Consider the following 20,000-nt stretch of genomic DNA (forward strand, 5'->3'; position numbering starts at 1 on the left):
ACCAAAATAAACAAAATAAATCAAGACTGGCTCACTAAGAAAATACACACACACACACACACAGAGAGAGAGAGAGAGCGAGAGAGAGAGAGAGCGAGAGAGAGAGAGAGAGAGAGAGAGAGAGAGAGAGAGAGAGAGAGATGGGGGGGTTGGTGGGGGGTTACACAGTCCGTTACAATACCTGGGAAAAGTAGACTCGGGTACAAAGTGTGGGGAAAAACATTGTGCTGGATTGCTAAGATCAGGACTGTTGCCATGGCAACAGCAGATGCTGGGTTTGTCAAGGTTTCAGTGAATTTCCACAGAAATGACGGAAAACACAGAGGTGATAATGCAGTTAACAAGAACGTGGAGATCAGCTTTAACTGCAGAATGTATGGAGTGTGTGTGTGTGTGTGTGTGTTGATGTTCTGCACTTCATCATAAACTGCAGTGAAGAGACTCTGAGCTGCTCTGGAGTAAACTGGAGATCTGAGCATCAGTGCAGAAGAAACACGACACTTTACACTTTCATGACTGACAGGAAAGTAAAAACAAATCAATAAGAAGAAGAGAAAATACTGCGGTCAGAAACAGAGGGAGAAAACTTAAAGGGCAAGCAGCAAATAAAAAAATAACTAAACAGAATATCGCAGTAATTTCTCCACTACATCCAGATACCAGATATTTTACTGTAATGGAGAGTAACATGGCATGTGATGCGTTCAAGTAAACACGGTACACACACACACACACACACACACACACAGAATATAAACCTGTCACATAGCTGTGTATCACCAAAGCATCAAGACAAGATACATCATAATGATGCTACAGCTAAACTTCTGACCCCGAGATGATCTGTCGCGTCTGGTCCGAGGTGTTCGGGTTCGATGAAAACAGTAGCAGTGTTTGTGTGTATAAACATTCGAGACATCCTGTAGATGATCCTGAGTGATCTGATCTGAAAGATGACAGTGTACCTAGGATTTCCTGTGAAGGTGGGATGATGAGCGTGGTGTCCTCAGACGTCATGGCTCCTCCGGCCTCCAGCTTGCGAAGGCGCTCTCTCAGACGCTCGCACTCCACCTTCAGCTTCTCCACCTCCTCCACTCGCTCCTGCTTTGCCACGCTGGTGGGGTTCAGGCGGAAGTGCACCACCTTCGTCTTCAGCGGATCGTAATCTCCCTGTGGGGGAAAAGATAATCCTCAGTCCAGTAAAGACTGCTCCACTGTTCCTCCTCACTGAGGAGATTTCAGCTTCATACGCAGACTGTGAGGGGCTTAAATACAAACTTTACACACATTTCCAGAAAAAAGCAGGTGGAGTAGTACACTTAATTACCCCTCAGTACCCTTCAGTACTCCTCAGTACTCTTCAGTACCCCTCAGTACTCTTCAGTACCCCTCACTACTCTTGAGCACCCCTCAGAACCCTTCAGTACCCCTCAGAACCCTTCAGTATCCCTCACTACTCTTCAGTACCCCTCAGAACCCCTTAGTACCCCCTCAGTACCCTTCAGTAAAACCTCAGCACCCCTTAGTACTCTTCAGTATCCCTCACTACTCTTCATGACCCCTCAGAACCTCTTAGTACCCCCTCAGTACTCTTCAGTACTCTTCAGTACCCCACAGAACCCCTCAGTAAAACCTCAGTACCCCTTAGTACCCCTTCTACTCAGACTGTAGAACTGTAGTAAATGGAGTGTATCATTATCTTTATTTCACTCTCATCTCCTCCTGAGGTTCCAGTTATTCAGAGCTGTAGTCTCCTCAGAGTCTCCACACCAGAGCTTCAGATCATTCACTACTCCATCTCTGATTCTCTACTGATACATTCAGCACTAATCTCTCTCTCTCTCTCCCTCCCTTCCCCCGCCCCTTCTATCTCTCCCTGTATCTCTCTCCCTCCCTTCCCCCGCCCCTTCTATCTCTCCCTGTATCTCTCTCTCTCTCCCTCCCTTCCCCCGCCCCTTCTATCTCTCCCTGTATCTCTCTCTCTCCCTCCCTTCCCCCGCCCCTTCTATCTCTCCCTGTATCTCTCTCACCCTCCCCCCGCCCCTTCTATCTCTCCCTGTATCTCTCTCTCCCTCCCCCCGCCCCTTCTATCTCTCCCTGTATCTCTCTCTCCCCCCCCGCCCCTTCTATCTCTCCCTGTATCTCTCTCTCTCTCTCCCCGCCCCTTCTAACTCTCCCTGTATCTCTCTCTCTCTCCCTTCCCCGCCCCTTCTAACTCTCCTGTATCTCTCTCTCCCTCCCTTCCCCCGCCCCCCCTACCTCCCCCTGTCTCTCTCTCCCCCCCCAACCCCCTTTTATCTCTCCCTGTATCACTCTTCCCCCCCCCCCGCCCCTTCTAACACTCCCTGTACCTCTCTCTCTCTCTCTCCCTCCCTTCCCCCGCCCCTTCTAACTCTCCCTGTATCTCTCCCTCCCTTCCCCTGCCCCTTCTATCTCTCCCTGTATCTCTCTCTCTCTCCCTCCCTTCCCCCGCCCCTTCTATCTCTCCCTGTATCTCTCTCTCCCTCCCTCCCTTCCCGCCCCTTCTATCTCTCCTGTATCTCTCTCTCCCCCAGCCCCTTCTATCTCTCCCTGTATCTCTCTCTCCCCCCCCCCGCCCCTGCTAACTCTCCCTGTATCTCTCTCTCTCTCTCTCCCTCCCTTCCCCCGCCCCTTCTAACTCTCCCTGTATCTCTCCCTCCCTTCCCCCGCCCCTTCTAACTCTCCCTGTATCTCTCCCTCCCTTCCCCTGCCCCTTCTATCTCTCCCTGTATCTCTCTCTCTCTCCCTCCCTTCCCCCGCCCCTTCTATCTCTCCCTGTATCTCTCTCTCTCTCCCTCCCTTCCCCCGCCCCTTCTATCTCTCCCTGTATCTCTCTCTCTCCCTCCCCCAGCCCCTTCTATCTCTCCCTGTATCTCTCTCTCTCTCTCTCCCCGCCCCTTCTATCTCTCTCTCTCTCAGGTTTGGTTTGGTTCTCTGACCATCAGTATGAGGAGATGTTTGGAGGTAGGAGTGGAGGTACTGTACCTGCAGGTTGTGTCTTTCTAGTCTCATCTCCAGAACATTGTTCTGCTCTTCCAGCTTCTGGCGATCTGACTCCAGCTCCTCAACCTTCTGCCTGAAGAAATGAAGAACAGAGAATAAATCATGTGACTGAAGGAAAAAAGCGTCTGTTAATCAGGAGAAGAGAGTCAGAATCAGGAGAAGAGAGTCAGACCAGAATTAGGAGAAGAAAGTCAGATTCAGAATCAGGAGAAGAGAGTCAGAGTTGGAATCAGGAGAAGAGAGTCAGAGTTGGAATCAGGAGAAGAGAGTCAGAGTTGGAATCAGGAGAAGAGAGTCAGAGTTGGAATCAGGAGAAGAGAGTCAGAGTTGGAATCAGGAGAAGAGAGTCAGAGTTGGAATCAGGAGAAGAGAGTCAGAGTTGGAATCAGGAGAAGAGAGTCAGAGTTGGAATCAGGAGTAGAGAGTCAGAGTTGGAATCAGGAGAAGAGAGTCAGAGTTGGAATCAGGAGAAGAGAGTCAGAGCAGATGAAGCTGTAACACACTCTCAGGTGAGAACACAACAATCACACAGTGTCTGAGAGACGAGGCAGTGATTTGACTCTGAATCGACTCTCTGTAGGTTATCTGTGAGTTGTTAAAGTGAGCCGAAACACAGAGCTGGAGCTGTGGTTCTGCTGGACACTGTGTGTTCTGCTGGTCTGGACACTGCGTGTTCTGCTGGTCTGGACACTGTGTGTTCTGCTGGTCTGGACACTGCGTGTTCTGCTGGTCTGGACACTGTGTGTTCTGCTGGTCTGGACACTGCGTGTTTTGCTGGTCTGGACACTGTGTTCTGCTGGTCTGGACACTGCGTGTTTTGCTGGTCTGGACACTGTGTGTTCTGCTGGTCTGGACACTGCGTGTTCTGCTGGTCTGGACACTGTGTGTTCTGCTGGTCTGGACACTGCGTGTTCTGCTGGTCTGGACACTGCGTGTTCTGCTGGTCTGGACACTGTGTGTTCTGCTGGTCTGGACACTGCGTGTTCTGCTGGTCTGGACACTGCGTGTTCTGCTGGTCTGGACACTGCGTGTTCTGCTGGTCTGGACACTGCGTGTTCTGCTGGTCTGGACACTGCGTGTTTTGCTGGTCTGGACACTGCGTGTTTTGCTGGTCTGGACATTGGACATGATGGACAACAACTTCTAAAATGATCCTTTATTTAATTATCTATCATTTACTGAGCACCAGCTCTGAGCTCTCTGTGAGATTGATGTGTGTTTTCCTCCTGTACATGCACATACACACACACACAGATCCACATCCACACACACACATACATACACACACACACACACACACACACAGATCCACATCCACACACACACATACACACACACACACACACACACACACAGATCCACATCCACACACACACATACACACACACACACACACACACACACAGATCCACATCCACACACACACATACATACACACACACACACACACAGATCCACATCCACACACACACATACATACACACACACACACACACACACACAGATCCACATCCACACACACACATACACACACACACACACACACACACACAGATCCACATCCACACACACACATACACACACACACACACACACACAGATCCACATCCACACACACACATACATACACACACACACACACAGATCCACCTCCACACACACACATACACACACACACACACACACACAGATCCACATCCACACACACACATACACACACACACACCCACACACACCCACATCCACACACACACATACACACACACACAGATACACATCCACACACACACATACACACACACACACAGATCCACATCCACACACACACATACACACACACACACACACACACACACAGATCCACATCCACACACACACATACATACACACACACACACACACACAGATCCACATCCACACACACACATACACACACACACACACACACACAGATCCACATCCACACACACACACACAGATCCACATCCACACACACACATACATACACACACACACACACAGATCCACATCCACACACACACATACATACACACACACACACACAGATCCACATCCACACACACACATACATACACACACACACACACAGATCCACATCCACACACAGATCCACATCCACACACACACATACACACACACACAGATCCACATCCACACACACACATACACACACACACACAGATCCACATCCACACACACACATACACACACACACACAGATCCACATCCACATACACACACAGATCCACATCCACAGATCCACATCCACACACACACAAACACACACACACATACACACACACACAGATCCACATCCACACACACACACACATACACACACACACAGATCCACATCCACACACACACACACACACACACACACACAGATCCACATCCACACACACACACACACACAGATCCACATCCACACACACACACACAGATCCACATCCACACACACAGATCCACATACACACACACACATACACACACACAGATCAACACACACACATACACACACAGATCCACATCCACACACACAGATCTACATCCACACACACACATACACACACACAGATCCACACACACACATACACACACAGATCCACATCCACACACACACAGATCCACATCCACACACACACAGATCCACATCCACACACACACAGATCCACATCCACACACACACAGATCCACATCCACACACACACAGATCCACATCCACACACACACACAGATCCACATCCACACACACACACAGATCCACATCCACATCCACACACACACATCCACACACACACAGATTCACATTCACACACACACACAGATTCACATTCACACACACACACAGATCCACATCCACACACACACAGATTCACATTCACACACACACAGATCCACATCCACACACACACAGATTCACATTCACACACACACACAGATTCACATCCACACACACACACAGATCCACATCCACACAGATCCACATCCACACACACACAGATCCACATCCACACACACACACAGATCCACATCCACACACACACACAGATTCACATCCACACACACACAGACACACAGATTCACATCCACACACACACACAGATCCACATCCACACACACAGATCCACATCCACACACACACACAGATCCACATCCACACACACACACAGATCCACATCCACACACACACACAGATTCACATCCACACACACACAGACACACACACACACAGATTCACATCCACACACACACACAGATTCACATCCACACACACACACAGATTCACATCCACACACACACACAGATTCACATCCACACACACAGATCCACATCCACACAGATCCACATCCACACACACACACACAGATCCACATCCACACACACACACAGATTCACATCCACACACACACACAGATTCACATCCACACACACAGATCCACATCCACACAGATCCACATCCACACAGATCCACATCCACACAGATCCACATCCACACAGATCCACATCCACACACACACAGATCCACATCCACACACACACAGATCCACATCCACACACACACAGACACACAGATCCACATCCACACACACAGATCCACATCCACACACACAGATCCACATCCACACAGATCCACATCCACACAGATCCACATCCACACAGATCCACATCCACACACACACAGATCCACATCCACACACACACACAGATCCACATCCACACACACACAGACACACAGATCCACATCCACACAGATCCACATCCACACACACAGATCCACATCCACACACACAGATCCACATCCACACAGATCCACATCCACACACACAGATCCACATCCACACACACACAGATCCACATCCACACAGATCCACATCCACACACACACACACACAGATCCACATCCACACACACACAGACACACAGATTCACATCCACACACACAGATCCACATCCACACACACAGATCCACATCCACACACACAGATCCACATCCACACACACACAGACACACAGATTCACATCCACACACACAGATCCACATCCACACACACAGATCCACATCCACACACACAGATCCACATCCACACACACAGATCCACATCCACACACACAGATCCACATCCACACACACAGATCCACATACACACACACAGATCCACATCCACACACACACAGACACACAGATTCACATCCACACACACAGATCCACATCCACACACACAGATTCACATCCACACACACAGATTCACATCCACACACACACAGATCCACATCCACACACACAGATCCACATCCACACACATACACACACACACACACACACACACACACACACACAGATCCACATCCACACACACACACAGATCCACATCCACACACACACAGACACACAGATTCACATCCACACACACACAGATCCACATCCACACACACAGATCCACATCCACACACATACACACACACACACACACACACAGATCCACATCCACACACAGATCCACATCCACACGCACACACAGATCCACATCCACACACACAGATCCACATCCACACACACACAGATCCACATCCACACACACACAGATCCACATCCACACACACACAGATCCACATCCACACACACACACAGATCCACATCCACACACACACAGACACACAGATTCACATCCACACACACAGATCCACATCCACACACACACACACACAGATCCACATCCACACACACAGATCCACATCCACACACACAGATCCACATCCACACACACACACAGATCCACATCCACACACACAGATCCACATCCACACACACACACACACACAGATCCACATCCACACACACACACACACAGATTCACATCCACACACACAGATCCACATCCACACACACACACACACACACAGATCCACACACATCCACACACACAGATCCACATCCACACACACATAGATCCACATCCACATCCACACACACACACAGATCCACATCCACACACACACACACAGATCCACACACACACACAGATCCACATCCACACACACACACAGATATCCACACACACACACACACACACACACACACAGATATCCACACACACACACACACACACACACACAGATATCCACACACACACACACACAGATATCCACACACACACACACACACACAGATATCCACACACACACACACACAGATATCCACACATGCACACACACACACACACTCACACACTCACACACACACACAGATCCACATCCACACACACACACAGATCCACATCCACACACACACACAGATCCACATCCACACACACACAGATCCACATCCACACACACACACAGATCCACATCCACACACACACAGATTCACACACACACACACACAGATCCACATCCACACACACACACACACACACAGATCCACATCCACACACACACACACACAGATCCACATCCACACACACACACACACACACAGATCCACATCCACACACACACACACACAGATCCACATCCACACACACACACACACAGATCCACATCCACACACACACACAGATCCACATCCACACACACACACAGATCCACATCCACACACACACAGATCCACATCCACACACACACACAGATCCACATCCACACACACACACAGATTCACATTCACACACACACACAGATCCACATCCACACACACACACACACAGATCCACATCCACACACACACAGATCCACATCCACACACACACACAGATCCACATCCACACACACACAGATCCACATCCACACACACACAGATCCACATCCACACACACACACAGATCCACATCCACACACACACACACACAGATCCACATCCACACACACACAGATCCACATCCACACACACACACAGATCCACATCCACACACACACACAGATCCACATCCACACACACACAGATCCACATCCACACACACACAGATCCACATCCACACACACACACAGATCCACATCCACACACACACAGATCCACATCCACACACACACAGATCCACATCCACACACACACACAGATCCACATCCACACACACACACACACAGATCCACATCACACACACACACACACACAGATCCACATCCACACACACACACAGATCCACATCCACACACACACACACACAGATCCACATCCACACACACACAGATCCACATCCACACACACACACAGATCCACATCCACACACACACACACACAGATCCACATCCACACACACACAGATCCACATCCACACACACACAGATTCACATTCACACACACAGATCCACATCCACACACACACACAGATCCACATCCACACACACACACACACACACACACAGATCCACATCCACACACACACACACACACAGATCCACATCCACACACACACACAGATCCACATCCACACACACACACACACAGATCCACATCCACACACACACAGATCCACACACACACACACACACACACACACACACACACACACACAGATCCACATCCACACACACACACAGATCCACATCCACACACACACACAGATCCACATCCACACACACACAGATCCACATCCACACACACACACAGATCCACATCCACACACACACAGATTCACATCCACACACACAGATCCACATCCACACACACACAGATCCACATTCACACACACAGATCCACACACACACACACACACAGATCCACATTCACACACACAGATCCACACACACACACACACACACACACAGATCCACATTCACACACACAGATCCACATTCACACACACAGATCCACATACACACACACACACAGATCCACACACACACACAGATCCACATACACACACACACACAGATCCACACACACACAGATCCACATTCACACACACACAGATCCACATTCACACACACACAGATCCACATCCACATCCACACACACAGATCCACAGCCACACACACACATACACACACACACACAGATCCACACACACACAGATCCACATTCACACACACACAGATCCACATTCACACACACACACTCACACATCCACACACATTCACACCCCCACATACACATTCACACACACACATATCCCCACACACACACACACACACAAAAGTTGATGGTGATAATGGAAAAGTGGTGTTGAACTGAAACAGACCACACAAAGAGACACTCAGATGCTCAAGGAAGTGCAGACAGGAATGTTGACAGCGTGCTGCACTCATTCACTCTAATCCAAACACAGGGCTGAGTCACACACTGACACACTGACACACATTCACACACACACACTGACACACATTCACACACACACACTGACACACATTCACACACACACACTGACACACATTCTCACACACACACTGACATTCTCACACACACACACACCATCCCATTTCACACTGAGAACAACACCAGCAGTGGGCTAGACCACGGAGAAAGAGAGAGAGAGAGAGAGAGAGAGAGAGAGAGAGTTGTTTATATTCATGCATTTTAATATACACACACACTCTGTGAGGAGAGTAGAGAGGAGTGAGGAGTGTGAAGAGTGTGAGAAGTGAAGAGTGAGGAGAGTGAGGAGTGAGGAGTGAAGAGTGAGGAGTGTGAGGAGAGTGAAGAGTGAGAAGTGAGGAGAGTGAAGAGTGAGGAGAGTGAGAAGTGAGGAGTGAGGAGAGTGAAGAGTGAGGAGAGTGAAGAGTGAGGAGAGTGAAGAGTGAGGAGTGAGGAGTGAGGAGAGTGAAGAGTGAGGAGAGTGAGGAGTGAGGAGTGAGGAGAGTGAAGAGTGAGGAGTGAGGAGAGTGAAGAGTGAGGAGTGAGGAGTGAGGAGAGTGAAGAGTGAGGAGAGTGAGGATAGTGAAGAGTGAGGATAGTGAAGAGTGAGGAGATTGAGGAGTGAGGAGAGTGAAGAGTGAGGAGAGTGGAAAGTGAGGAGAGTGAAGAGTGAGAAGTGAGGAGAGTGAGGAGTGAGGAGAGTGAGGAGTGAGAAGTGAGGAGAGTGAAGAGTGAGGAGAGTGAGGAGTGAGAAGTGAGGAGAGTGAAGAGTGAGGAGAGTGAGGAGTGAGAAGTGAGGAGAGTGAGAAGTGAGGAGAGTGAGGAGTGAGGAGAGTGAGAAGTGAGAAGTGAGGAGAATGAAGAGTGAAGAGTGAGGAGAGTGAGGAGTGAGGAGAGTGAAGAGTGAGAAGTGAGGAGAGTGAAGAGTGAGAAGTGAGGAGAGTGAAGAGTGAGAAGTGAGGAGAGTGAGAAGTGAAGAGTGAGGAGAGTGAAGAGTGAGAAGTGAGGAGAGTGAAGAGTGAGGAGAGTGAGGAGTGAGGAGAGTGAAGAGTGAGGAGTGAGGAGAGTGAAGAGTGAGGAGTGAGGAGTGAGGAGAGTGAAGAGTGAGGAGAGTGAGGAGTGAGGAGATTGAGGAGTGAGGAGATTGAGGAGTGAGGAGAGTGAGGAGTGAGGAGAGTGAAGAGTGAGGAGTGAGGAGTGAGGAGAGTGAAGAGTGAGGAGAGTGAAGAGTGAGGAGAGTGAGGAGTGAGGAGAGTGAGAAGTGAAGAGTGAGGAGAGAGTGAGGAGGAGAGTGAAGAGTGAGGAGAGTGAGGAGTGAGGAGAGTGAGGAGTGAGGAGAGTGAAGAGTGAGGAGAGTGAAGAGTGAGGAGAGTGAAGAGTGAGGAGAGTGAGGAGTGAGGAGTGAGGAGTGAGGAGAGTGAAGAGTGAGGAGAGTGAGGAGTGAGGAGAGTGAGGAGTGAGGAGAGTGAAGAGTGAGGAGAGTGAGGAGTGAGGAGAGTGAGGAGTGAGGAGAGTGAAGAGTGAGGAGAGTGAGGAGTGAGGAGAGTGAAGAGTGAGGAGATTGAGATTGTCTCCTCCACCTTTACCTCCTCCTCCTTCACCTCTTCCTCCACCTTTACCTCCTCCTCCTTCACCTCTTCCTCCTCCTACTTCACCTCTTCCTCCTCCTCCTTCACGTCTTCCTCCTCCTCCACCTTTACCTCCTCCTCCTTCACCTCTTCTTCCTCCTCCTTCACCTCCTCCTCCTCCCCCTTCACATCCTCCTTCACCTCTTCCTCCTCCTCCTCCACCTCTTCCTCCTCCTCCACCTTCACCTCCTCCTCCTCCCCCTTCACATCCTCCTTCACCTCTTCCTCCTCCTCCTCCTTCACCTCTTCCTCCTCCTCCTCCTCCTCCTTCACCTCCACCTATTCCTTCACCTCCACCTCTTCCTTCCCCTTCACCTCCACCTCCTCCCCCTTCACATCCTCCTTCACCTCTTCCTCCTCCTCCTCCTTCACCTCTTCCTCCTCCTCCTCCTCCTCTTCCTCCTTCACCTCCACCTATTCCTTCTCCTCCTCTTCCTCCTTTACCACTTCCTCCTCCTTCACCTCCACCTCTTCCTTCCCCTTCACCTCCTCCCCCTTCACCTCTTCCTCCTCCTCTGGGTCTCTCCATCTTCCTGCCCCGTTTATCTCCTTTTCTCATCTATTTAACAGGTTTAACGGAGGGATCTGTTTCCATAGCAACCAACCCTGTCAGTAGAAGTGATGAGGAAATCCTTCCCAAGGGGAAAAAAATACTAAACGACGTCACATGAAATTCCTAATCAGAGTGTGTGTACAAACCGGATCAATCAATAATAATAAAGCATTCCTAACCCTGGCTGCTTTCCTCTTCATTTCATCACCACTCTTCTTCCTGCACTGTTTCTTTCTATTCAACAAAACCAGTGCTTAATGGATGAAGTGACAACAAGCAGCACGAGGCTTTCTAATTAACCCTGAGCTCGTTAAAGACAGAAGTTCAAAAGGGACAATTTACACCCAGACTCTCTGATCAAAGAGAAATTCATTTCCACTTTAGCAGGTCAGTAACACCAGAGAACACCAAATATTCATTTAACTCCAGTAAAGTCACAGTCAAGGAGCGGTCAGTGTACACTGTGTGTTTATTGACTCACTGGACACTTTATTAGGAACACACAGGTCTTCATGGCATGGGTTCCACAAGCTGCAGGAAATGTTCTCCGTGTGGAGAGGATCTCCTGCTCTGGTCTCTGATGTGGAATCTGAGCTGCTTTTCTGCTCACCACAGCTGGACAGAGTGATTATCTGAGGCAGACCTTCCTGTCAGTCTGACCACTCACTCTGATCTCCCTCATCATCATGGTGTAAACTCTACAGTGTGAAAATCCACAGAGATCAGCAGGTAGAAACTCAAACCAGCCAATCATCATGTTTGATGTGAACATCACCTGAAGCTCAAGACCTGCAGGGGTTACAGTGTCAGACTGCTGAAAGATGATTGGCTGATTGGAGACCTGCAGTTTCTAATAAAGTGCTCATAAGGATTCGATTATCCAGTTACGGCCTTAATTTGCTTCTTGTTGTAAAATGATGTTTTTGTTGCATTGTCCATAATACACATGTATGATGTACACACACACACACACATCTCTTACCTTAAGAATTTAATCTCCTCCTCTGTTGCTATGAGATTCGTCTCAGAAACAGAAGACTTCTGTTCTTTCAGTGCCTCCAGTTCCACAGCAGCCTGACACACACACACACACACACACACACACACACCATGTAAACACGACACACTGTTTCATTGTGGTTGCTACAGCAATGTAGAGGACTTTTCTAAACAAGTAACAGACTGAACCTGGATGTCTGTGTCTCACCTCATTTGTGCTTCTGTTAAACCATCACAGTGATGTGTGTGTGTGTGTGTGTGTGTGTGGTGTAGAAATGAACACACATCAGCACTGCTCAGGAGTCATGTCAGTGTTGTGTATGAAGGGGGCGGAGTCAGTCTGTATTATCTGTGATGTGGAGCAGGATTAAGTCCAGCGCCTCCATGTGACAATCTGGTGTAAGTGCATCACGCTGGTTAGCATGAGGTTACGCTAGTTAGTGTGTGTGTGTGTGTGTTTGATGTGTCATTTCCACACAGCACTGAGAGAACGCTAGGATACGCTGTGATACGCTGTGTGATGATAAATATCCTGACTCCATTTATCTGGATTTATCATTAACAACAAGCTGGAGGCTGGAGTTTCCTCTACTCCAGGAAACGTCTGATCTCCTGCCACTTACAGAGAGCTGACAAACCACTGAGACACCACAGCGTGGTCAGAGCAGGAACACCACTGAGACATCACAGCGTGGTCAGAGCAGGAACACCACTGAGACACCACAGCGTGGTCAGAGCAGGAACACCACTGAGACACCACAGCGTGGTCAGAGCAGGAACACCACTGAGACACCACAGCATGGTCAGAGCAGGAACACCACTGAGACACCACAGCGTGGTCAGAGCAGGAACACCACTGAGACACCACAGCGTGGTCAGAGCAGGAACACCACTGAGACACCACAGCGTGGTCAGAGCAGGAACACCACTGAGACACCACAGCATGGTCAGAGCAGGAACACCACTGAGACACCACAGCGTGGTCAGAGCAGGAACACCACTGAGACACCACAGCATGGTCAGAGCAGGAACACCACTGAGACACCACAGCGTGGTCAGAGCAGGAACACCAGTGAGACACCACAGCGTGGTCGGAGCAGGAACACCAGTGGGCTCTCAGAGAAATGGGACAAATCAAAGAGAAAATCTGGGCCAGTTCTCCCACAGGCACTTGGGTCCAGAACCAGAGCTTCAGCATTTAACACCACAGCACTGTGAGAAGGCTGGACCTCCTGAAGGACACTACTGAAGAAAGAGCAGCTGGAGGGATCACACCACACTGCTCGCTTTGTGTGTGTGTGTGTGTGTGTGTTTACCTGTTGAGCTTGTAGTTTGAAGGTTCCAGCCTCCTCCTGAGCTTTATATAGCTGAATCTACCAGAACACAGAAGAGGACAAAACACAGCAGTGTGTTACAATCCTGTTAGACTTAGTGTGTGTGTGTGTGTGTGTGTGTGAGAGAGAGAAATATAAGTGCAGATCTTCACCTCCATCTCATTGTTGTGACTTTGGATTTTCTGCAGCATCTCCTCAGCTTCTTTGACTCTGCGTGTGAGTTGAGGAGAATACTCGCTAGCTGCTAGCTCACTGTCATACGACTCCAGTATGGCTCTCATACCGTCACGCTCCTGACACACACACACACACACACACACAAGCAGGTGAAATAAACTGGTGGTCCATTTCTAAACATGAACCACGCCTCAGCAGAGCAGGACAGAAAATTAGCAACAGTGAGAGACTCGATAAAGCCAGATGCTCACGTGTTATCGCGTGTGCTCATTTCTCCCTCACTTCCTGTGGGTTAATTAAAGATACCCCACATTGTTTTCTCTGTTTGTCTATTAAGAAGGACAAATAAAAATAAAGAGGACGTTAAGAAAACTAATGGTGCGAGTGCACAGCGCCCATGTGTGATGGTGCCGTGTGAAGATCTCATTTTAGACTCGATTCAACAGAAAATCTAGCTCCAAAGCTACAGCCTGAATGATCATTAACACCTGAGGATCCGTTATCCTGGGGAGCGTTAAAGACGACACTCAGGAGGAAAGTTGAGCAGGAAGTGCGGGAAAACGCCAGACCGCTCTACACTGAAACACAAACACCACATTAATGTCGGGCGCCAGATCCTGCAGATTCACTCCTGATCATGTCTGATCACGTTTTCCACACTGCAGCGTGACGTCATGTTTAAGTAAAGATGCGGAAACGAGCATTTCAGCTTCGATTAGAGTAGATGTGAGGAAGGGGGCGGGGCTTCCAGTTCAAAACACCTACACACCTGTCCATCACTCCTGAGTCACTAATCCTCTGTGGGTTTACTGGAGAGAAACGTGAAGACGTGTCGAGGTGTACGCGTAATGCTAAAACGTGTGGATGGTTTATTAAAGCCGGTTTAAACCGGTCTGTTGACACACCTTAGTAAGCAGCAGAACTCTCTTCTGCAGCCGGCGGACCAGAGCGTCCTGGTTTTCTCGCTTCTTCTGCTCCTCCAGCGCTTTGACACGAAGCTCAGACGCCTCGGACTGCAGCTGCACCAGGGTCTTCTCCAACGTGCGAATTCTGATGGACAGAGAGACAGGCGTGAGGACACGTGAGAGAGAAAGACGTGAGAGAGAGACGTGAAGGAGAAAGACGTAAGAGAGACACACACATGAGAGAGAAAGACATGTGAGAGACGTGAGGGACAAAGACATGAGAGAGAAACAGAGGAGTGCAGGGAGACACAGAGTATGGAAGAGGAAGCCTTCTCTCAGTCAGGGATGTAAAGAGGTCATGTCTTTAATGGTCTACGTTAATCTGTACATCCAGATGTTGAGTGCAGACAGCTGGAGAATAAAGCAGACTGTTCCTCTGTGTTCCTCATTAAAACACACTCCAGTCTGCTGAACAGTAATGTATATAAACATAAAGTGCTGAGTAACGGCAGTTAAGCTGCACAGCGGTGTGTGTTTTCATGTGGTGAAAAATCAAAGAGCAGCACACACACTGAGATACACACACACAAACACAGACACACACACAAACACAGACACACACAAACACACACACACAAACACACTGAGACACACACACACACAAACACAGACACACACACACACACACAAACACAGACACACACAAACACACACACAAACAGACACACACAAACACACTGAGACACAGACACACACAAACACACACTGAGACACACACAAACACAGACACACAAACACACTGAGACACACACACACAAACACACTGGGACACACACACACACAAACACAGACACACACAAACACACACACAAACAGACACACACAAACACACTGAGACACACACACACACAAACACAGACACACACAAACACACACACAAACAGACACACACAAACACACTGAGACACAGACACACACAAACACACACTGAGACACACACAAACACAGACACACACAAACACACTGAGACACACACACACAAACACACTGGGACACACACACACACAAACACACACACACAAACACACTGAGACACACACACACACAAACACAGACACACACACACACACACAAACACAGACACACACAAACACACACACAAACAGACACACACAAACACACTGAGACACAGACAAACACAGACACACACAAACACACTGAGACACACACACACAAACACAGACACACACAAACACACTGAGACACAGACACACACAAACACACACTGAGACACACACAAACACAGACACACACAAACACACTGAGACACACACACACAAACACACTGGGACACACACACACACAAACACAGACACACACAAACACACACACAAACAGACACACACAAACACACTGAGACACACACACACACAAACACAGACACACACAAACACAGACACACACAAACACACTGAGACACACACACTGAGATACACACACACACAAACACAGACACACACAAACACACTGAGACACACACACACACAAACACAGACACACACAAACACACTGAGACACACACACACAAACACAGACACACACAAACACACTGAGACACAAACACTGAGACACACACACACAAACACAGAGACAAACAAACACAGAGACACACAAACACAGAGACACACAAACACTGAGACACACAAACACACAAACACACACACACACTGAGACACACACACACACTGAGATACACACACACACAAACACAGAGACACACACACACAAACACAGAGACACACACACACACACACACACACAGATACACACACAAACACAGACACAAACAAACACACTGAGACACACACACAAACTGAGACACACACAAACACACACTGAGACACACACAAACTGAGACACACACAAACACAGAGACACACACACACACAAAGAGACACAAACACACACAAAGAGACACACACAAACACACACAGAGACACACACAAACACAATGAGACACACACAAACACACAATGAGACACACACACAAACTGAGACACACACAAACACAGACACACACACAAACACAATGAGACACACACAAACACACAATGAGACACACACACAAACACAGACACACACAAACACACACAGACACACACACACAGAAACACAATGAGACACACACAAACAAAGAGACACACACAAACACACTGAGACACACACACACACACTGAGATACACACACACACAAACACAGAGACACAGACACACAAACACAGACACACACACAAACAATGAGACACACACACACAAACAATGAGACACAAACAAACACACACAGAGACACACACAAACATACACTGAGACACACACAAACAGACACACACACACAAACACAATGAGAGACACACAAACACAGAGACACACACACACAAACACAGACACACACAAACACACTGAGACACACACACACACACAAACACAGAGACACAGACACAAACACAGACACACACACAAACAATGAGACACACACACACAAACAATGAGACACACACAAACACACACAGACACACACAAACATACACAGAGACACACACAAACACACACAGAGACACACACACACACAAACACAATGAGACACACACAAACACAGAGACACACACACAAACACACTGAGACACACACACACACACAAACACAGACACACACAAACACACTGAGACACACACACACAAACACAGACACACACACACAAACAATGAGACACACACAAACACAGAGACACACACAAACACACACAGAGACACACAAACACACACAGACACACACACACAAACACAATGAGACACACACAAACACAAACACAGAGACACAGACACAAACACAGACACAGACACACACACAAACAATGAGACACACACACAAACAATGAGACACACACAAACACACACAGACACACACAAACATACACAGAGACACACACAAACACACACAGAGACACACACACACACAAACACAATGAGACACACACAAACACAGACACACACACAAACACACTGAGACACACACACACACAAACACAGACACACACAAACACACTGAGACACACACACACAAACACAGACACACACACACAAACAATGAGACACACACAAACACAGAGACACACACAAACACACACAGAGACACACAAACACACACAGACACACACACACAAACACAATGAGACACACACAAACACAAACACAGACACACACAAACACACACTGAGACACACAAACACAGACACACACAAACACACACAGACACACACACACACAAACACAATGAGACACACACAAACACAAACACAGACACACACAAACACACACTGAGACACACACACAAACACAGACACACACAAACACACTGAGACACACACACAAACACAGACACACACAAACACACTGAGACACACACACACAAACACAATGAGACACACACACTGAGATACACACACACACAAACACACTGAGACACACACACACACAAACACAGACACACACAAACACACTGAGACACACACACTGAGATACACACAAACACAGAGACACACACAAACACACAATGAGACACACAAACTGAGACACACACAAACACAGACACACACACACAAACACAATGAGACACACACAAACACACAATGAGACACACACACAAACACAGACACACACACACACACTGAGACACACACACACACAAACATAGACACACACAAACACACACTGAGACACACACACACAAACACAGACACACACAAACACACTGAGACACACACACACAAACACAGACACAGACACACACACAAACAATGAGACACACACAAACACAGAGACACACACAAACACACACAGAGACACACAAACACACACTGAGACACACACAAACACACTGAGACACACACAAACACAGAGACACACACAAACACAGAGACACACACACAAACACACTGAGACAAACACAAACACAGAGACACACACACACACAAACACAATGAGACACACAAACACAGAGACACACACACAAACA

The 20,000-nt window shown here is 48.2% G+C and overlaps 1 protein-coding gene across 1 annotated transcript in view; it reads right to left on the reverse strand.

Moving 5' to 3' along the window:
• Positions 1-20,000, reverse strand: part of mad1l1 (mitotic arrest deficient 1 like 1) — a 41,950-nt gene that overhangs the window by 6,013 nt on the left and 15,937 nt on the right. Inside the window, exons 11-16 of the mRNA XM_058380958.1 lie at positions 15,930-16,074; positions 15,000-15,140; positions 14,830-14,886; positions 13,497-13,588; positions 3,007-3,097; positions 966-1,170 (exon numbers count right to left, since the gene is read on the reverse strand). Coding sequence (XP_058236941.1) covers positions 966-1,170; positions 3,007-3,097; positions 13,497-13,588; positions 14,830-14,886; positions 15,000-15,140; positions 15,930-16,074 — 731 coding nt within the window. The remainder of the gene's footprint in view (positions 1-965; positions 1,171-3,006; positions 3,098-13,496; positions 13,589-14,829; positions 14,887-14,999; positions 15,141-15,929; positions 16,075-20,000) is intronic.

The sequence above is a fragment of the Hemibagrus wyckioides genome, linkage group LG26 (assembly GCF_019097595.1).
Source record: "Hemibagrus wyckioides isolate EC202008001 linkage group LG26, SWU_Hwy_1.0, whole genome shotgun sequence".
Taxonomy (NCBI): domain Eukaryota; kingdom Metazoa; phylum Chordata; class Actinopteri; order Siluriformes; family Bagridae; genus Hemibagrus; species Hemibagrus wyckioides.